This window comes from Sceloporus undulatus, unplaced genomic scaffold, assembly GCF_019175285.1.
Source record: "Sceloporus undulatus isolate JIND9_A2432 ecotype Alabama unplaced genomic scaffold, SceUnd_v1.1 scaffold_15, whole genome shotgun sequence".
Lineage (NCBI taxonomy): Eukaryota > Metazoa > Chordata > Lepidosauria > Squamata > Phrynosomatidae > Sceloporus > Sceloporus undulatus.
In genome coordinates this window covers 2,081,135-2,103,551 of record NW_024802937.1, presented here as the reverse complement: position 1 = coordinate 2,103,551, position 22,417 = coordinate 2,081,135, and the positions used below count along the sequence as shown (strand labels likewise).

General features: G+C 41.8%; 1 protein-coding gene across 2 annotated transcripts in view; it reads right to left on the bottom strand.

Moving 5' to 3' along the window:
* The window catches only part of LOC121917324 (myomesin-1-like), a 96,930-nt gene extending 75,692 nt beyond the window's left edge, over positions 1–21,238 (bottom strand). The window contains exons 1-3 of one of the 2 annotated variants that reach the window (XM_042443210.1): positions 21,077–21,238; positions 18,673–19,097; positions 4,067–4,189 (exon numbers count right to left, since the gene is read on the bottom strand). In XM_042443210.1, coding sequence (XP_042299144.1) covers positions 4,067–4,189; positions 18,673–19,058 — 509 coding nt within the window. In that variant the 5' untranslated portion in view covers positions 19,059–19,097; positions 21,077–21,238. The remainder of the gene's footprint in view (positions 1–4,066; positions 4,190–18,672; positions 19,098–21,076) is intronic. The other variant, XM_042443209.1, reaches the window with a different exon arrangement.
* Between the last annotated feature and the right edge of the window lie 1,179 nt (positions 21,239–22,417).

Below are 22,417 nucleotides of genomic sequence, written 5' to 3'. Positions count from 1 at the left end.
TTTTATAGCATTCCACACTTTATAGAATATTGTAACTTTGCAGCTTCTGCCTTAAATGTGCCTGTGTATAGATTTTTTTAAAAAAGGAAACAACAGTAGATTTTTTTTCTCTCTCTCTCAAGGAAACACTTGTTAGTCTCATTATTACAATAGGGCCTGAACAAGTTAATTTTTTAAAGGCATGTTCATTGGTCTTGACTCTTGTAGTATCTAAATTAGGGGTGGGAATCATGTAGCCTACAGACAGCATGTGGCCCAAGGAGGACAGTGTGGCTCCTAGAAGCTTCACTACTCCCCACGTTTTGATCAAACCCTCCTCGTATTTTTAATTGGGAAAAAAACTCAGAATAACTAAATGCAACACTTTAAAATGCTGTTTTGGTGGGACTTCCACTCCAAAACAGCAAGGATCGCACTTAAAATTCAAGCATCATGTCCACATTATCAGGCTCCACAAACTGAAATTGATCCCAAGAAATCTGAGCAGACTAAACACTGGACCCTTCTCCAGCCTCTACAGTAGCTGTCACATCAAGTTCTGAGCAAAAATGTATAATTTTCTATTCTAAGTGTCTAGCAAAATTATAACAGGCAGTAACTGCGTGTTACGGTCTTGATCTCTGACAACCTCATTTTGGTCCCTTACCACTTGGAATAATTCTGCTGGACAGCATTTCAAGGAGAAAAGCATAACACTTTGAGTTTCCATATAATTTAATAAAATCAGGATGAATTGGTTCTCAGAATATTCTCAGTTAATATCCCCTAGGTATATTTTAGGAAGCAAAACAAAATATTTAAAGTATTTTAAAGGAACTGTTTGTACATTGACCTTCCCTGAAGGTTTAGGTACCAGTCTCAATGGAAATATCTGTTTCCAAGCAACGTCACTGCTGTTCGAGTATCATGTTAAGTCAAGCTTCATTATAACTTCAGCATGTAGGCAAGCTAATATATGGATTCTACCAGAGCACATGACTACTTGCAAACTTCAGATATACAATCCTCAGCTTTCTAGCAGAGATTCTTGCAGCATTCTTGCAAAAACTGAAGCCTGATCATAGTTGGCTAAATGAACCATTTATCCATTGTCAAAGAAAGACAAAATAGGGCAGAAATAAGCATAAAATTTGCCAATATTTAAAGATGCAAATTTGGAAAATGTACTTTTCATCACACTGGGACAGACTATGTTCAAGTACTAACTACTGTCTGCTATCCAGGTGTTGATTGGCTGGTTGTCTGCTTGGTTTCCTGCCCAGGCATTAATTGCTGATGGCCAACATCAAAGCCCCAACTTATCCCTGTTAAGCTCTTTCATATTTAAACAAGACTTGGACTGAACAGCTTTTGACACCTTTTCAAACAGAAGACCCTCCTGGGATGCACATTCACCCAATGCATAGCATGAAATGCTAACTTCCTTCTACACCAGAGCAAACCTCCAGGGGACATGTTACAGAAGACCTGTCCATGAAGGCTGAGATTATAGCAGGATGGAAGTAAATCAAGAATAAATACTATTGCCATTGCATGTTCTCAAGTCTACTCCAACTTATGGTGACACAATAATAGGGTTTTCTTTGCAAGATTTATTTCGAAGAGGTAGGTTGTTGCCTTCTTCTGAAACTAAGAGAGTGTTACTTGCCCAGTGTCACCCAGTGGGTCTCCATGCTTGAGCAGGGATTGAAACCCTGGCCTTCTGTAACCCACTCAAACCACTATATCATCTTGGCCATCAAGAACAATTACTAAATATTAAACATCTAAAAATAAATACCTTTCACATAATACAAGAGTTACATTCTGTTTCCCTTGGTATTGTTACAGTGCAGATATTTACTACTGGTTTACTTAAACTCACCACTAATATTGGATGTACAGTATTCGCAAATGGGTGATTTTTAGATTAACTTAAAAAGTACCAGCTTTGAAATAATTTCTGAGCAGGAAAGACAGTCTGTGGTTTGACGCTAGTTCTACTAAGGTGAGTAGGTCTTGATCCAAAATAAGAATATTTTCTTGAATTGCATTTGTTTCTTGATCTATTTTGCTTTTCCCCCAGAGATGAAACTCAAGGTAGCTTACAAAATAACAAAACAAGTAAAACCAAAAACAAAACATATAGAAAAGAACTTACATAAAGTTATTTTAAAAATGTAATTAAACTCCCTATCAAATTCAAATATTTAAAACATGTGCAATAAAAAGCAAGAGGCAAAATGAAAAATATTGAATAGAATTGCAGTCTTGCAAGCCTGTCCTGTGGTCTAGCTCTGCCAGCTGCCATTACAGCAAGAGCAAATGCCGCTGCAATGCACTTGGATATTTATGCTTCGATGGCAGCAAAAATGAAAAAAGAACAGTAAGTGTTTCAAAAGACAGCCACATTGGTATGCTGGTCTGTGTTTTGGACAATGACTCTGGAGACTAAGGTGTGAATCTCTATTTAATCGCAGAAATCCACTGGGTGGCCTTTGGCAAGTCACATTCTCTCAGCTTCAGAGGAAGGTAAAAGCAAACCACCTCTAAACAAATCCAATGAAAGGGATGAAGAAAACCCCATGACATATTTGCTTTAGGGTCACCCCTAAGTTGTAAACAACTTGAAAGCATACAACAATCACAAAACTGCAATAGAAACAAATGCTTAAATAGTAAAAATTGTCCATAAAATCCTTGGCAAATCCACTAATTTAGATGACACTTTGGGAGAAAGATGGAATATAAATCAGACAAATAAATAAGAAATAATATTCACTGACAATGCTTCCACATAAGCCATTCACTTAAGTACCAAACAATATGTGGTGAAAGGAAGCACATTGTGTTATATTATACCTTGAAAGGTCATATGCAGATTGCTAGCACATTGATAAAGGTGTCATTGTGACAACTGCTTTTATTACTCAAGCCCATTTTGCTTCGACCAGCCTCCCTTCTTCCATGCTTCATTTTGCCCAGACACTCTTAGCTGTTACTCATTGGACTACATGCCAGCAACTCCCAGTTATTTCTGCAGCAGATCTTATTATTAGCATCCAGTCTAGCATTTTAGGCTGTATCTGCACTGCAGAAATAATCCAGGTTGCCACCACTTTAATTGGCATGGCTCAATGCTATGGAATCTTGGGATTTGTAGTTTGTTGTGGCATCAGAGGTGTCTGACTGAGAAGGCTAAAATTCTCACAAAACTACAATTCCCAGCATTTCATAGCATTGAGTTGTGACAATTAAAATGGTGTCAAACTGGATTATTTCTGCAGTGTATATGCATCCTTGGAGAAGTTGATGAAGTTGCATGATTACAACAGAGAAAAAGCAAGGCAGTTTAGTTTGTTTTTTATTTGCCTTTTGTGTGAAATGCTCAGTTTGCATGTGTTTGCACAATGAACAATTATAGCACTACAGTATTATTCAACTTTAATTGCTAGAGCTGCATCCTATCGAATCCAGGAATTTGAATTCTTGGTGAGAATTCTAAATATCTCATTCAACTCCAAATACCAGGATTGCATGGGATGGCCATTAAAGTGGTGTGAAAATGCTATAATTGTATATTGTGAAAGAGGTGTTAGATTGAGTTTTGCTGCACAAAGATTTCTTCAGGTCACATATGCATGCTATGTATTTTGTTTTGGGACAAGCTTTGTTTTTGTAGGCAGTATGCAAGATGCTTAAACTATCAAAGGAAAAAAATGTGAAACCATCTCTGTAAATGTCTAAAGAGCAGTATCATAAGAACACATCATTCTTATCTTTCCAGTGTTTTTCTGCTAGTCATATGAGCTCCCATCCTATATGTATATGTATTTACTGGAAAGTTAAGCCTCACTGAGGATAGTTGAATTTATTTCTGAATAAGCACTGCCAGTATTCAATTTCCTTGTCCCCTTCCATACCCAACTGTTTGCATGTAGTAGAAGTAATGTTGTAAGGAGCTTTGCTTTGTTGTTCATTCTAGCAGTAAAGCCATTACAGGCTAAAGGGACATACTGTCATATTTATTTCTTCTTCTCCTTCAGCCCTCACGGAACAAACATAAAATTGGAAAAAAGAAACATACCTTCCTGTGAATACAGGTACTACATAGTCCACAGCGGTATTTTCTTTCTCCTCCAACAACCAACTTTGCTTAGCTCGCTTTGCTTTGGGACTCAGCTTTAGAGAATGGTCTTCTATCATTTTTCTAGAAGAGGGAAAGGTCGTATCATCATCATCACCATCATCATCACCCATTTATATCCTGCCTATGATTGGGACTCAAAGTGGATTACAGAATATCAAAATAAAAGATGAAAAACTTACAAAAAGATCAGCAAAATATATATGTTATTGTAAAAAAAAAACAACTATAGAAGTAAAACCATTTGAAAATGTGTTAAAAGACAGGCTACAAAAAACAAAACAAAAATAAATAATTAAAAGCCCATTGCAGTCAGTTCCTAAAAACTGATTGGAATCGGATATTTTTGCTTGGGGGAACTGAGAGAGCCATCTTTGCCTCCTTAGGGAGGGAGTTTCAAAGTTCAGGAGCAACCATTGAGTAGGTGCCTCTCCCTTGTACCCACCAAACATGCCTGCTGGAATTTTGTAAGTTCTTTGGCCTTGCTTTCCTTGGCTGCATTAAGTAAGAACTTTATCGCACCCGTTTTTGTCTCCATTACAGGTACGGAAAGAGGACGCTCGTGTGCACGACCTGCCAAAAGTGGATTTTACCACATGCCAAAGCGTCCTCCAAAAGGCCCCGTTCTGTCCCCCAGCGCCAAGCCAACCCCATTCAGTGCTGACAGGCGCTATTTTGCCTGATCAGAAGACTTCTGACCAGAACATTTCACGCACTTTAGCACTGAACAGGGACGGCTTGGCGCCAGGGGACGGAACAGGGCCTTTTGGAGGACGCTTTGGCGTGCGGTAAAATCTGGTTTTGGCAGGCTGCACACACACACAAGCATCCTCTTTCTGTACCCGTAGTGGAGACAAAAATGGGTGCAATAAAATTCTAAATTAATGTAAAATTCTTCATTATATGTCCCTAGGTTTTACCCTTGACTTATCCACAGATCGTATAAAAATCCAAAATTTTGGCCCCAAAACCTGCCCTTGACTTATACATGAGGTCAACATAGTTGAGTCAAGTATTTCTCTTTCACTCAGGTGGCAAATCTATGAGTGAACACAGTGATAGGGTGTCAGGCAGAGGGAGCAAGCTGCTCAGGCAGCAGATGCTGAAGGGCAGCAAGGCATTTCCTTGGCTGTTCCTTCTGAGCCCCCTGACCATTAATCTGTTGAAAGACAGAAACATTTGTCATGTGATCTGCCCTACTGCCCTGAGATGTGGTGATCAGCCCTATTCTATTGAAGCACTGAACTTATCAATGACTTGGATGACAGAATTGGGGGCATACTTATCAAATTTGCAGATGACACCAAAATAGGAGGAGTAGCTAATACCCCAATAAGCATGCCCGTCCCAATTCACCACACAAGTTGTTTGTGGACTGAAGGGCAGGCAAGGAACCTCCTGAGTTGGCCCTTGGCATCTGTGCCCCTTCAGAGAGGCTTGCACATTGTTTTCACAGATCCCTAGGAAACCAGCCAGTCAACTGCTGCAGTGGGCAGGCTCTTCTGATGGCAGCCATTGGGACACTTAGGCTTCTCTGTGGCCAAATCTGGAGATATAAATAACACCTCTGACGTGCTTCTGGAATTCAGCTGGAGTTTGCCTTCACATTCACCCTCCCTAAAATATGGGCATGTGCATGGTTTTGCTGTGCTTTGTCACTTTATATTCCTTATGATTTGTTTGCTTGTTTTTATCACAACTCTGATGGTGCTGCATGGGCCTGTTTGGCAATCCCCCAAAGGGACTTTGAGAGTGTAGGCTAATAAAGTCAGGCCTAGTTCAGGGGCTACTGGACACCTCATTCCTATGGGTCAAGGATACCACACAGTGGCCTAAAGCCAAATAGCTCACACAGTTGGTACTCCATGTTTCCTCCTCAGTGTGGGGGCAAGATGGGAGATACCCACTGGACAGCAGATGCACTGCCTCATATCTGGATCTGCAGCCCCATGCTGGGCCAAGACTCTATTGTGATTATGATTATGACTATTGTTGTGCCTATAATATACAAAGAACATCACAGAATAAAATAAAGAGACAACCCTACCAATTCTGTATAATCTAATTTTAAAAAAAAATATGGGAAGGAAGGAGATTTAAAACCAGTACAATACCACTCTGAAAGAATCTAACCAAATACAAACATAAAAATCAAAGCAATATAATACAAAAACAAGCTAACAAATATATATAACCCAAATATACAAAATTATGAAAATAGATTAACCTAATTACAGAACCTGTAATGTCCAGATTTTCTGCATAGCATTTTACTAAAATGATAAAAACTGCAAGTACTAATATCAGGCAACTAGACTGATCAGAGATAATGCCAAACGTCAAAAATTATCTCCATGTGGAAAATATTACTAAGCATAAACAGGATTAACTAGAAATGTCTGTGTCAGTCCCCGAATCTAGGAAGCCTACCTGACAACGAGATGCAGACTATGTTTGACTCAGAAAACACACACATAATTTGGCATAAAGGTTATGGAGCTGTTCTCCTTGAAACCAGAGAGCAAAGAAAGGGCGATAGGTCATACTCTGGGGAGATCCTGTTCCACATACCAGATAAAAAGCCCTGGTTACAACATATATCTCTAGCTCCAGCTAAAGGGTAAGGTTCTGAAATCTCCTCTTGAGACTCTAGAAACCTTTCTGCCTATATAGAACATTTAGTAGTAACCTTGAGGATACAATGTGCTATGAACATATTGTTGTTTTTTAAATCCTTGAGAAGTGTAGCTGTGTTATCTGTTGGGGGAAAAACAAACAAAGAAAAAAGAAGGTAATAGCATTTAAAAAATTACTAAACAAATTTATTATACCACTAGTAGAAGAACGTAGATTCTCAAAAGAAACTTCTGAATCCCCATCCCTACCTTTGAGACTAGCAGCTTCAACTCTAGATAAGGTGAGCGAAAGCTCTGGTATACTTTTGTTTACAATGTCATCTGATAGTGAACAACTGAACCACTTTGAAATCTCAACAAAGCTGAAGAATTACATTATCTCCTCCATCTCACCCCTATACCACTGGCTCATGCCATTAAAGAGCAGGGCAACCTATGAGAGGCCCCTGAATGCTAAAGTCTTGGGAGATTTCAGAATTAAAATCCTGATACCAATTAGCAACCTCTTTTTTTTAAAAGGACACTATCTCAGTATTTATCTCTGTCATGGATTTGTTAATGAACCTGGTTAGTACAAATTACCATGCAGCTTCATATTCTTCAATGGCATGTATTTAATGACATGATTTTAAAAAAATCACCAATGTTTTGATAGACTGATAACTCCTGCTGCTCATTGATGTGTAATGAAAAAGCATGTAAGTCAGTGGTGCTGCTCATTCATGTATCTTTGAGAACCCCTACAAAGGCAAAGTCTGGCATATTATTTTGTACTGGAGAAATTTAGGAGATGGGTTTCATAAAGATGCAGTATATCAGAAAACATAGGACTGGCTCTAGACTAGGGTGTTTATCACATTAGTTGGTTGTTTTGGGTCATTCCGCCTGGAAAACTACTTTTCCCATACTCAGAAGGGTAGCAAATGGCAATGTTCTGTTTTCTACCATCATTGCATTTGCAAGCAAATGGCATTAGTTCCTGTGCTTTCTTTCTAACATTTAAAATATGACAATACCATTTACACCACCCTGTTTGCTCCTACTCTTACCCTATGATAGGCTTTTTATAAAAAAAGGTCAGGAAGCTGCATTGTACAATTGCAAGGTTAAATAGTGATGCAATAATAATAATAATAATAATAATAATAATAATAGAATCATTAAGGTTTTTTATTTATATACCGCCCAATCACTGGGAATCCGAGCGGTTTACAATAGAGGGGATAACAGACAGTTCCCTGCCCACAGGCTTACAATCTAAAAGACACGACACAAAAGGAGAAGGGAATGGTGAGGGGGGGAAGGAATCAGGTCCAGCATTCTTCTCTCCCTCTGAGGCCTGGACCAAGGCAGATGGACCGGAGGGAGGGCTCTTCTTCTTCAGGCTAGCCCCTGATGGAACTGGGCCAGCCTACTCTCTCCCTCAGAGGCCGAAAGATGACAGTTAGGGAGGGAGGAGCCTCTTTCTTCAGGCTAGCCCCTGATGGTACTGGGCCAGCCTTCTCTCTCCCTCAGAGGCCGAAAGATGACAGTTAGGGAGGGAGGAGCCTCCGTCTTCAGGCCAGCCCCTGATGGTACTGGGCCAGCCTACTCTCTCCCTCAGAGGCCGAAAGATGACAGTTAGGGAGGGAGGAGCCTCCGTCTTCAGGCTAGCCCCTGATGGAACTGGGCCAGCCTACTCTCTCCCTCAGAGGCCGAAAGATGACAGTTAGGGAGGGAGGAGCCTCCGGTCTTCAGGCCAGCCCTGGCGGTACTGGGCCAGCCTACTCTCTCCCTCAGAGGCCGAAAGATGACAGTTAGGGAGGGAGGAGCCTCCGTCTTCAGGCCAGCCCCTGATGGAACTGGCCCAGCCTACTCTCTCCCTCAGGTGTTATGCAACACCTCGCCCAGGCCCTGCTCACATTGGAAAGATAACACACACCACTTGCACCATTTTTATATGCTTTTTTCTGCAAACCCAAATGTGCTTTGTTCTGCTTTTATATATTATTCTTTAAACTTTTTTTGAATCTTTAAACTTTTCCTGAAACCTATTGATTTCTCAGGGAATTAATTTCTAATAGGATTACATCAGAATTGTGTTATTATGCTATATATATATATACACACACACACACACACAATTTAAAATAATGTAAAAGAAATGCCAGAGAATGGAGAACAAGCATTCAGTGGTTTTCTTGGGAACTCCCAAGAATCCCAGTGCCCTCCCAGTCCAATCAAAGTAGTTGGGAGTTCCTCTACTGGAAATCCCTGGGGAATCCCAAGACAGGAGCAATGAAACTATACCCACTTTGTTCCCAGTATTGCAACAAAACAAAATGGTAACTAAATCATAGTGTAATAGGAGATCATTAATGGATTATTTTCAGTGGGGAAAGATTAGATTTCCAAGCAAGCCAAAGCAGTACCACATGTTTCCGCGCCAAGAGAACCATGATATCATGCAATAATCTCCACAAAGACATTGCAATTACAGTATAACAGTGTCATGTGATAAGCATTTTGCCCATGTTTAGAATCATGTTTCACTTAAGCACCACTGATTTCAGTGGGTTTATTCCAAGTATGATTAAGTTTGCAACAAATACACAGTGCTACAACACTTAAAACAGATTCAGAAATGACCCTGTGGGATAACATACTGGATATCAGCTAGATATGGCTCATGGAATCATCACTAGAAAAGATGCATGACTGGCACATTCCTCCACAATGCTTTTACACATTGGCATTAACAGCACTAATTTTTAAAGCCACTGCGATGGGTGCAAAAAATATGTCTGTTCCAAAATTGATTCATATACTACTTGTGAGTTCAACAAGGGGAATATTAGAGTTAGGGTAAGAAAATAAACTATTACCTTTCTGCAGGTAAATGATTAGATCTAAAAGTTTCTTGTGCAAAGGGAAAGGAACTTCCATTTTAGTACTCTCCCTTTATTATGCTAATTTTTTGTCCCACTGAAATACCTGGTCAACTCGCCAATGTGTATGGAAATGAAGAGGCAAGACCAGTTTGGCTTTGGAAACTAACTGGTAAGTGGGGGAAATAGATGCGTGTAGGACATCCCCCCATCCCCAAGAATGGGGTCAGATAGTGTTGAAATGTATGTAGTGAGCCAGGAAGCCATTATCCCTGTTCGAATCATTGCTGAGGGACTGTACTTTATGGATGAATTCCAATTCTGCTCTTTCTCATTCCAATCTATCTTTGTAGTTCTTTTGTTCAAGGACTGCTGTTCTGAGGTCTGAGACGGAATGCCCAGGGAGATTGAAATGTTCTGCTACCAGTTTTTGTGTATTCCCATTCCTAATGTCTGATTTATGTCCATTTATCCTCTGGCACAGGGACTGGCCTGTTTGCCCGATGTAGAGTGCTGGTAGGCATTGATGACATAGTATGGCATAAATCACATCGGAGGATTGTATAACTAGAGTCAGACTTTCCTTTCTTTGGATCCAACACAATGTTTCTCTGTGTAGTAAGAAACTGTCAAAATTAAACTCAGTTCCTGTCAGACTACAGTTTTTGTTTGCTTGTTTACTCTGAAGAGACTAATGTTGTGAAAAGAAAGTCTCAAACCATAAATATGTGAAACTTCACCAGGAAAAAAAAAAGATGGTGTCAACCCTTTCCTGCTGATTAAGAAGTTACCTCTGTTTTCATTTTATTTTAACTCTTGTTCTAATTCATCATAACCCTAGAGTTCATAGGTGATCACATAACCTGCATCACCAACATTGTTTAAAGGTCAGATGTTCTTCACACAGCAATGACATGAAAGTCAATTTTTTCATTCCTGCTTGTGACTTTTAAATCCATACCCATAATAAAAATACAATTTTAAAAATTAGAAGAGCGTAAGTCAGGTCCAAATATCAGTCATCAGAAACCATTTGTTCCTAGCAGGTTATTGGGAGTTAAGTTATTTTCATAATGTCATTTATGTCTTAAGGGGAAACTAAATAATACTGTAAGTACATTCCTAGCAACTACATATTTCTCTTACTCTGGAATAACTATAGGGGTTCTTATCCAGAATAAGACATTGGTGTGGAGGGTGAGGGGATTTTGTCTCCTGATGTGATCCCGCTTCATATTGAAGAACCACCATCTGCTATTTTTATTATTAAAAATTAATCCATTTTGCTCTATGCATCAGTTTGGCAATAAAAATTGCAATATCTGCCCCCTGAATTGAGATCATGACCACAAGGATGGGCAAAAACAAAACAAAACAAAAATCCCGCTCTCATGCTAGGGCCATGACTCAGATTGGATCCCCCATGCTTATTATAGGGTTAAAAGAATACAATGGCTAGTTATGTCTTTAAAGTATCATTTAGTTTGGCACTTAGGTTCAAACTACTGGTTGTAGACAGTGTATATGTTTACACTAGTCAACAGTGGTAATTCCAAATAGTCACGAAATAAACTGTTTTCTTTTCACTAGGTTTGCTTGAACTGTGTGCACACATGGTACTACAAATGCACTCTAAGGACCTATCAGGTATATCTCTGGAAAAATACTGCATATGGACATTCCTCCCAGTATGGTGGAGTAGGATCTATATACTGCTAGGTCAAACAGAGTAACAGGATCCTCTTGGAGATAGCCCAGACTCTGAACTTGTACTGGTAGAGCTACAGTATCTGTTTTGTGATCTGTCTCTTCAGAGACACACATATTTGGACAGTTCTGATTTGACTGTTGAAGGTGAGCTCTTCAAAAGTGTTCAGTGTTCAGTTCTATTGGATGAATAAAGACTTTCTTCCTTCTTGCTTTTTCTGCACCTTTTGTTGCTTCAGACAGATGACTGAAGAATTAGAGCTCTTTTTTCCATGCATTAGGGTGGGTAAGAGCATGTGACAGCAGGTTGTCCTCAACTTGCAGTGTCAAGTGCAGAACCTTTCAAACTTGGCAACAAGCTACAAACAGGCTTAGGGCACTTAAAGACCAGTACAAGATGTTTATCACCTGGAAATGCAGACTGCTAAGCTACGGTCAACCAAACCTCCAAACATACAGCTGCTATGAATTAATTTATAAGGAAAACAGGATATTAAAATACATACAATAAATGCATACAAGCTCCTATTCAGGATCAGACGCAGCAAGTAAAAAAAGGTGAAAACAATGCTTACAGATGATATAAAGGGAAACATTTTGCCATTGGACTCTGTTATACATTTGACTACTAAACACAAGCTCCTTGATTTAGCAAAAGTAATTTACATATAAGACTGTGTCTATATGCATATCTGCAGAACACATTGCCTACGTCGCAGAGGAATATGAGTAAACTGGGGCGGGGTACAGACCGCCGCTTTGCGGCGGTCTGCTGCCGCCACCAGTAAGTCCGCGGGGGAGCCGGAGCCTTCAGACGGCCCGACTCCCGCGTGGACCGAAAAAAGAAGCTCCAAAATGGAGCTTCTTTTTTCGTCGCGTTTGCGACGTAGCGAGGCGCCAGGGGCGCGCTCGCTACGTCAGCAGCGGCGCGACGCGTACGGACGCTAAGCGTCCGATACGCAAAGATGGCGCCGGCCATGTAGAAGGGCCGGCGCCATCTTGTACGGACGGAGTCCGTACTAGGCCATGGGGCGTCTAAAAGAGACGCCCCTTTTTTAAAATGGGACGTCCTCCGGACGTCCCAAATAGCGGTGCAGAAAGCACCTGAGTCTACTCATACATCTCGCAGAAGCCATGCATCTGATAAAGTGGACTATGTCCATGTTAGTCTCAAAGCTGCTACTGGATTCACTGAATCCTTTTATGCTAAAACAGACTAATATGTTTATCTCTTTGAACAGTATCTCATAGATGGGTATGTTTGTTGGATCTGATACCACTGGGGATGGGTAATGGAATTCAGTTCCCCTGCCTTTGAACACATCAGTAGATAATGGGTTGAATCCTATTTATTAGTCTGAACTTTGGCCCATACGTGTGAGTTGGACAAATTTATGAATTTGGCTGGGACTAACAGTTGGATTCAAGCCATATAAATCACCATTGTCCTGAGCATCTGTGAACGATACTAACAAATTTGTATCTTTGTGCATGCCTATGACTCTATGCTGAAATAGCTGACAGAGCATGCACCATGGCCAATTTTGAAATCCTGTGGCACATTCAGAATCCTAGGAACTATTTTTTAAGCTACTACTAGCTTAATAATCTATAACACAGAGAGGTTGGGTTTGTTTGCTCTACGCATCAACAGCTCACCATACTATAAGGGGCACAAAGTGGCAATCTCCCTGTGGCCTCTGTGACATGCAAATTAGCTCTGAACCTTAAAGGCAAACTCATTTGATATCAAATGACCAATGTCTCCTCCTCTGTACCCAAACTGATGAATACATACATATCTAATAACACATAAAAGGCTATGTCTTTAGTTACACTTTGGGAACTACTAGAACAGTGGGTCACCCTTTGGCCATGGTACAAAAATGTTGCAGTGTTTCATCACAGTCTCTGATGCTTGAACTTCCCTGAGAACTAAAATCAAAACTGTAGACTTTAATATTGGAAAGTCATTACAGCAGAAAAGGATAGCTTTTCTACAAGAACACATGAAAAAGCAAATGTAGAAGACAACAAAGGCTAAAAATAAACATTGGATTCCAAGTAATATACTTTGGGTACAAAATATTGTGCGTTGATCTAATCAAGAACTCTTGTTTTAGCGGAACTTCAGTAAAACTTTGAACAATAACCATTCAATTTGAAATAACATAGCCAATTAAATAATAAATGCAATCATATTCTCATTAGCACCAGCAATTAAGTCATAAAGGTCACATACAGATTACTCATCCAAATAAGTAAATGCCAGCCTATGACCCAATAATAAGCAATAAAATAATTGCTTCGGCCAAGTTTTTCCTTCAAAAGTGATGAGAGAGACTGGATATTTCAATGATGTTTCCAGATGTCATTGCATTTTCACTGTCAATTGTTGTTAACTGCCTTCAAGTCAACCCTGACTCTTGGCTACCTTGTGAATGAGACATCTCCAAGCCCCCCTATCCTCCACTGCTTTGCTTAGGTCCTGAAGACTCATACTCATGGCTTCCCTGATTGTCTAGCCATCTGGTGTGCAGTCTTCCTCACTTTCTATATCTTCTACCTTTCCTAGCGTTATTGTCCTTTCTAATGAGTCTTTCCTTCTCATGATGTGGCTAACACATGGCCACATCTTGGCTTCCAGGGAGAGTTCAGGCTTGATCTGTTCAAGGACCCATTGGTTTATCTTTTTGGTCATCAATGATAGCCTCAGCACTCTTCTACAGCACCACATGTTAAATGAGTCAACTTTCTTCCTAACTACTTTCTTCACTGTCCAGTTCTCACATCTGTACATGGTGATGGGGAATATTATGGCTTGGACAATTCTAACATTAGCGTTTAGTTGTATACTTTTACACGTTAGGATCTTATCTAATTTGTTCATAGCTGCCTTTCCATTCCTCATCTTCTTCTGATTTCTTGACTGCAGTCTCCATTCTGGTCAATATTTGATCCAAGGTACAGGAAATCTTTAAAAAATATTTTGATTTGCTTGTTATCTAGGTTGAATTTATGTACATCCTCTGTGGTCATTATTTTGTTTCCTTTAGGTTCAGCAATAGTACTGCCTTTGCACTTTCCTCTGCCAGTATCAACTTCAAATTCTCAAAATAAGAGACAGAGATAGAGCTGAATCAGGCCCCCACAGACTGGTTTTGCTGCTTTCTTAGGGAAAGCCAGCATCTGTCCACAAATTCAAGAAGCAAACTTTGACCTTCTGCAAAGCCCCTTTAATACATTAGAAATGCCAGCACTCCATCTCCAGAAACTGTGTTTGTCAAAGGTTCTTTCCCCTGTGAAAATGCTGTAGTGGTCAAGTTCATATCCACTCTCTAATCCTAGGGCATATTTTTCAGTGCCTCCCCAAATCCCATGCTTTGGGGGTGGGGTTGTTAAATACACTACCATTGCTTCTTCCTCCCTTCCTTTTTTTTTTAGAGACAGACATAAGACTAAAATAAGCAATACTCTTATGCTTAGTAAGTGGTGAAAGACATATTTTTCTCCCAACATATGTTTTCCCTCAACTCTGTATCTTACATTCCAGCATGCTATTTTATGATAGGTCATCAGGAGATAAACACAGGACCTTATCACACGTGGGGGGGTTGCAGCTCAGATCCGCAGTCACTCCTGTTCTAGCAATGCAAAGCGTGATGTTTTTTCACACCAGATCGAGTCACTCCTGTCTAGCAATGCGAATTAAGGTAAAATCGTGATGTTTTACCACACCTGGTTGCCTTTCTGCTGTTCTTCCAAAGTGAGGAGGAAGCAAAGTCAGTTTGATTCCAAGCATGTCACGTGATGCGGATTCAAGCAAAGGGGAGTGAGTGCACATTGTATTACCACACCGGAGGGTTCAACGATTCGAATCGGCACCCTGCAGGGAAAAGGGGACGGGGGCGGGGCTGCCTCCTCCTCCTCCTCCCTTCCTTCCTTCCCGCGGGTGCCAGGCACCCACGGGAAGGAAGGGACAGGAGGCTGCCTCCTCCTCCTCCCTTCCGGGGCATTTGTGGTGGAGTACTAGGTAATGACCAACACCTTGTATTGCGCCCGGAAGCATATAGGCAACCAGTGCAGACTTTTGAGCACGGGTGTTATGTGGCTGGCTCTGGGTACGCCAGTAACCAGCCTGGCTGCCATATTCTGCACCAATTGTAGCTTCCGGGTTTGGTACAAGGGTTGCCCCATGTAGAGCACATTGCAGAAGTCCAAACGAGAGGTTACCAGAGCATGTACCACCGTTTCAAGGTCCCCCTGGTCCAGGTAGGGACGCAGCTGGCGTATCAGCCGAAGCTGATAACAGGTGCTCCTGACTGTCGCATCCACCTGAGATGTAAGGTGGAGCGACGAGTCAAGGAGCACCCCCAGACTGCGTACTGAGTCCTTCACGGGAAGCGTGATCCCGTTCAGGACAGGTGGAACCACTGCCTTCCCTGGGCCAGGGGAACCTATCACGAGCACCTCCGTTTTCTCTGGATTCAGACTGAGTCGGTTTTTCCTCATCCAGCCCATTACTGACTCCAGACAGGCCGCGAGAGGAGAGACGCCATCCCCAGTCACTGCATCAGTCGGAGACATAGAGAAGACTATTTGGGTGTCATCAGCGTACTGATAACCCCGCGCCCCATGTCTCCGGATGATCTCTCCCAGCGGTTTCGTGTAAATGTTAAATAGCATGGGAGACAGAATGGCTCCTTGAGGGACCCCTGTTGTGAGGGCCCTCTTATCGGAGCAAACGTCTCCCAGCTGCACCATCTGGAACCTCCCAGAGAGGTAGGACCGGAACCACTGGAGCGCAGTGCCCCCGATTCCCACCTCTGCCAGGCGCTCCAGAAGGATACCATGGTCTATGGTATCGAAAGCCGCTGAGATGTCCAAGAGCACCAACAGGGACACGCTTCCCCTGTCAATGCCCAGACGGAGATCATCGACCAAGGCGACCATGGCCGTCTCAACCCCGTAACCCGTCCGGAAGCCAGTTTGAAATGGGTCCAGATAATCCGTTTCATCCAAGACCGCCTGAAGCTGGATCGCAACTGCCCTCTCGATCACCTTTCCCAAAAATGGCAGCAGCGACACTGGCCGATAATTATTATGTACCAGGGGGTCGAGGGAGGGCTTTTTTAATATAGGTTTTACAATGGCCAATTTTAATTCTGATGGAAATTGCCCTTCCCTCAAAGATGTATTAATAATCCGGCGTAACAAAAGAGTTACCGCCGGTCCCCCCTGGGCCGCTAGCCACGAGGGACAGGGATCAAGAGAGCAGGTCGTCTTCCGAACACTTCCGAGGATCTTGTCCACTTCATCGGTACCGACCAACTCAAACTGATCCAGTTTAATGGAGTCCACGGAGGCTCTGGATACCTCTACACTAGGTTCTGCTTGAATGTCGGCGTCAAGACCTTTGCTTATCCGAGAGGTTTTATCCGCGAAGAAGTCATTAAATTGGTCACAGCAGGCCTTAGAAGGTTCAAGGATCTGGTTCAGGGCAGGAGGGAGCCGAGTTAGCTCCCTAACCACCCTGAACAACTCTGCTGGACGCGACTCCGCGGACGCGACACGAGCAGCATAGAACGAATTCTTAGCTGCTTGTATCGCCTCTCCGTAGTCCTTTAACCGTTGGTCTAGGAGAGCCTTGTCGTCTAAGCAGAGGTGTTTCCGCCAACGGCACTCTAGCCGTCGCAGTTCCCGCTTCCTGGCCCGGAGATCTTCCGTATACCAGGGCTTACGTTTGGAAGCGGGCCTGAGAGGGCGCTTAGGAGCGATACTGTGTATAGCCCTTGAGAGACCGGTATTCCAGATACCGGTGAGGGCATCAACAGTGTCGCCGTCATCTCCAACCATGTGCCCCTCTAAGGCTTCTTGGAACCTTTTAGGTTCCATCAGCCGTCGAGGGTGGACCATCCTAATAGGTCCACCACCCCCGGGAGGGATCTGGGTAGAAGCCTTGATTTTTGCCTCCACGAGGAAGTGATCCGTCCATGACAGGGGGGAAATATTAGTTATTTCCGCCCACGGATTTTCCGCATCCGTACAAAAGACCAAATCAAGTGTATTACCCGCAAAATGCGTTGGACCCGTAATCAGCTGGGACAGGCCCATGGCCGCCATGGTATCCATGAATTCCCGAGCCGCACCGGGTGGAACATAGTTGGCCGCAAAGGGGATGTTGAAGTCACCCAGGACTAGCAGCCTGGGTGTCTCCAACATCAGCTCCGCGACCAACTGTGTCAGCTCGTTAAGGGAGTCCGTTAGCGCACGGGGTGGCCGATACACCAACAGAATCCCTAGACTGTCCCTAGCTTTCAGGGTCAGGTAAATACACTCGATAAAGGAGGTTTGACGGATGTGGTTCCTGGTGAGAGACAAGGTGTTTTTATGTACCAAGGCAACACCCCCCCCGCCCACCTAACCTGGACTGGTCCTTCACTGAGAACCCGGCAGGGAGGGCCTGCGCCCACACAGCATCCCCCTCAGGCCCAAGCCAGGTTTCAGTAATGCAAGCCAGGTCACAGTTGCTATCAACTAGCAAATCGTGGATGATGTGGGACTTGTTATTAATAGACCTGGCGTTGCACAGGAGCAGAGACAGGGTTTGTGGCATGGTTGGAGTGACCCTCAGGTCCTGTTGGTTAGGAGGAGGACAGGAAGGTGAGATAGATATAATGCATCGATCTCGCCGTCCCCTGTAACGCGAGTCCAGTCTCCTACCGCCATACCTCCCCTTGCCCCACACTACTTCAATAGGAGCCCCGCTCGTACCGAAATGCTCACCCTCTACCTCCCTGGTCGAACCACTCTTCCCTTCCATAGCCTTCTCCACCCTCCACAATGCAGCAATAATCGCAGGGAAAGGATATCCCTAACATGCCCTGCTACCTTCTGGCATCCAAAAGACAAACTCTCCTTTCCACAGCACACAGTCCTGCCCGATGGATTGGGGCTAGCACAGGAGCGGACTATAGTTCCGGAAAATCCCATAAGTAAAAAGAATTTCATTTTGTTGACTTTCGAGCCAGTTTAATGTTGTGTTAACCCCAATGTATCTGAAAATCAATTGTGCTTTTGCATGTCTTCTTAGGTTTTTTCGGGTTTTAAATTCCGTTTCTGCATGGGATGCCTTCCATGTGATAAACTCCTAATAAATGAATATGAAGTGAAAAAACACAACAATTTACACTGAGGAATAGTTAATTATTCCAGCAAATACATATAGCTCATTCTGCTGTAGTTGAAGCCGATGGAATGCTTGCTACTCAGCCAAATAAAAGAGAATATGAACCTATCACCCCATTACTCAACAAAACTTTGTGTTTCAACCTACCTTGGAGTGTATGTTTCATATCCAAGGCGATAGGCATCAGCTTTCTTATTGATCAACTCAGATCCAAGACGGTAGGCCTCAGCCTTCTTACTGAGCAATTCAGATCCCAGGCTGTAAGCTGCAGATGTTCTACTATGGGCTGCTGATTCATGAGCATAGGCTTCAGCTGATTTATGGCTTGATGCTATAGACTGCTGGTCATAAGATGCTGACCCATGGCGGTAGCCCAGTGACGCTTCCTGACTGTAGGCAGCAGATCCATGAGTATAGATTGCAGATTTGCGCTTCTCCTCTTTGTGGTACTGACTCAGGGTGGATTCCAGCTCCTTGTGGCGATATCCACGGTCGAAATGTTGATGGTGCCTCTGGTAAAATGGTAAAGACATCCTGGATTTTTTCTAGCACACTTTGTAACTTTTGAGACACTGCCAAAAAGAAGAAGAGGGACAAGCTATGTTAACCAGGGAGAGCTAAAACACCATTACAAGCTCTAAGAAAGCACACACACAAGCTTCTTTCTTTCAGTTAAGTCTCAAAGGTGCCAGAAAATCCCTTTGTACACTGATTAGGTGCATCGAATTAAAACTCTAGGTGAGACTGTTGTCCAGTTAGGCTTTATTGGATTGACCTACAGAAAAACTCTGCCACCAAATGTTAGTAATATTAATGGCACATATGACAAATATTAAGGTATTTTATTCAATAATATTCACATGCTCATATGTAAGATTCAGAATGCACAAAAGACATCTATTTCAGTTATCCAGTTAGGTGATAAACACCACTTATTTAACATTAACCGGACTACTTATATCCATGGGGATATTAGGATATAATTTTTTGCAGAGGAAATCTGATGGTAGAAAAGAACAGAGCAAAATATTTAGTTCATTCAAAGTAGGGTTTCCTAGGGGAAACTGCCAAGAAACAAGGCCACTTTTTAGTTGTTAACTCTTGTCATATGTATTCTACTGCAAAGAGATGGATGAGGAATCAGTTGTTTTAGGGTTAAAATAAAACTTGTCTCAAATTCAAATGTTTTCTCCCACTTTAAACTTTAAAATAATATTCAAAATTCTAATACTCTGTATTGTAATTTCAAATTTTTGGTCCAGAATTGAACATACTGCCACACAGCTGCCTTTAGAATAAAAATTTAGGAGCAGAATTCAGAGTTGAGATATATATTTGTAAACCAGGTCTTTTGAATGTTAGCATTTACAATTGATATGAATTAATATTACAGATACAATATTTTCAGTTATATAACACATTTTTCCACACTTATATTTTTGAGTACAGGTAGATAGTGTTTCCTTAATGATTGACATGTGCATTATTTTCTAACTTCCAACATAAAAGTTACACTCCCTCTCTCAAACCAGGCTATTGCTGCACTGCAGAAGTAAAACAGTTTGACACCACATTAACTGTCATGTCTCCATCCTGTGGAATTCTGGGATTTGTAGTTTGGTGAGCCTAGTCTGTCAGAGAACTCTGATGGCTCACTAAACTACAGATCCCAAGATTCCACAGGATGGAGACATGGCAGTTAAAAGTGGTGTCAAATTGCTTTATTTCTGCAATGTGGATACACTCACAGTTGTGCAGCAGTATCACAAGCACCTGCTGTAGTAGCTCACCAGCTAATCGATAAAACTTCTGCCATCTCCAGCTTGAACATCATTATCCAGTCTATGGATAGCCATTATTTTTATCTGTTACAACTATTTTTAACTGCTTGGTAATTCTTTATGCATATTTACAAAAGCACAAATATACATCTTATTAATAACACAATTCTTCAAAATGTAGTGAGTCTTTTAACTCTTTGGATGTTAAAGTAAGGCTAAAAGAATGCAAATGGATGGGGAAATAGTATCTTGATCTGCTCACTGATACGCAGAAAGTGTCAGGAAGAACAGCTGTTTGTCCAAAGCTGCCTACAGAAATGAAGATGGGTTAGAGGAGGAGCAAGAGCGTTTTGCTCCACATCCAAAAAGTGATATTGAATCTCTTCCTGTTTCAAGATTTCATTAGGTTATTAAAACAAGAAGAGATTCTTAACTTCATGTGAAGACATTTTAAAGTAACTATTGCACGCACAAAAGAAAACATCTATTTCACAAGAAAACATTATAGTTAACTCATTACCTCATGTCTATTTGAAAAATACATGAACAGTTGTTAGAGTTGGATTGGCAAAATATTGAGAGTTCAGTCTTTAAATTCTTCCAGTTCATTATTACAGCTCTCCCAGTTTACAAGAATAAGAGAGAGGGAAGAGTGTAACATTGCAAGAAAGGGGTAGAGGGAAAGAAGGTAAATACAGTAGTGCCCCACATTGATAAGATAAAAACCAAATTTATTTGACATATAATATTTCTTAAGATAGCACACTTACCAGCAACCCAACTAATAATGATAAAAGTCCAGCCTTGTATACAAATGACTGAGAGGGAGAGAGAAATCCAGTAGAGGTTCAATGCAGCAGAGTGTTTGAGAGGACCAGGGTTGAGGATGGGGCTCCCAGATCCCGAACAAAAATATTGCCTGCTGTCAGAGGAATGTGAGAGCAACACAGCCAGCCTTTTATGGCTGGAAAGGTGGTTAAATATAGCAACAGCAAAGAGAGAGAGTGCTCACTATCTCTGTTCAAATACTGTATATGATGACAGGCAGCTTCAAGCTACAACATTTGTCTCTTCAATCCCTAGCAAATCCAACTCCTAAAGTTTTCTGTTAGCTGGGAAAAAAATGTTAACATGATATAGTTGTGCCATAGGCACTCGATTCATTTAAGCATTGAAGGAAAATGTGCTACCACATGAGCCCAATTTAGAAATAAGCTGTCACTGCACTGACAGAAGCCAAAGTACAGTAGCTTGGCATTAACAAGGATTCCTGAGAGTTCTTGTGCTCATCTCAGTCAGAGGCTACTATTGACACAAGTATTGATACAGCCTCTGGGAATAGGAAATGATTTCAGCTAAACAACAGAGGACTCTAAAGAACTGGCTTATCTGCATGATTAAAACTATGTTGTGAGTTTCAATAAGCAAAAATGCTTTCTGTGATCTCTTCATAAGCTGCCACTTTTAAAAATCTAGTTAAGCTAATCTTCTCATTTAGAAGCTTATCATCACTAAGATTTTTTTCTTAAGTGACAACAAGTCAAGAGATCATGGAAAGCATTCATCTAAACTAAAGAATGGCTTAGTGAGGCCTGAACAATGTGTCTAGAGGTCTAGAGTCAGCTTCCCCACTTTACAGTTTCTTCAACTTGATCTAGGGTCAGCTCTTGTTTTTGGACAGCTTCATTTTGTGCCACTTTCCAGAAAAAAAGTCAGTCACCATTTAACTTTTTTCAACTATGTTAAGTTGAAGGCTTTCATGGCCAGCATCCATAGTTTTTTGTGGGTTTTTCGGGCTATGTGGCCATGTTCTAGAAGAGCTTCTTCCTGACGTTTCGCCAGCATCTGTGGCTGGCGTCAGAAGATGCCAGCCACAGATGCTGGCAAAACCTCAGGAAGAAACTCTTCTATAACATGGTGGCCACATAGCCCGAAAAACCCACAAAAAACTTTTTTCAGCTATATTTCCTATTATAAACCTGCTTGGACCCTGAGATTCTCAGGACAGGCCCTTCTTTCAGTTCCACCACTTTTGCAAGTAAATTTACAAGACTGGGTCTTCTTTGTGGCTAGCCCTGGGCTCTAGAACTTCCCTGGGCTCTAGAACAACC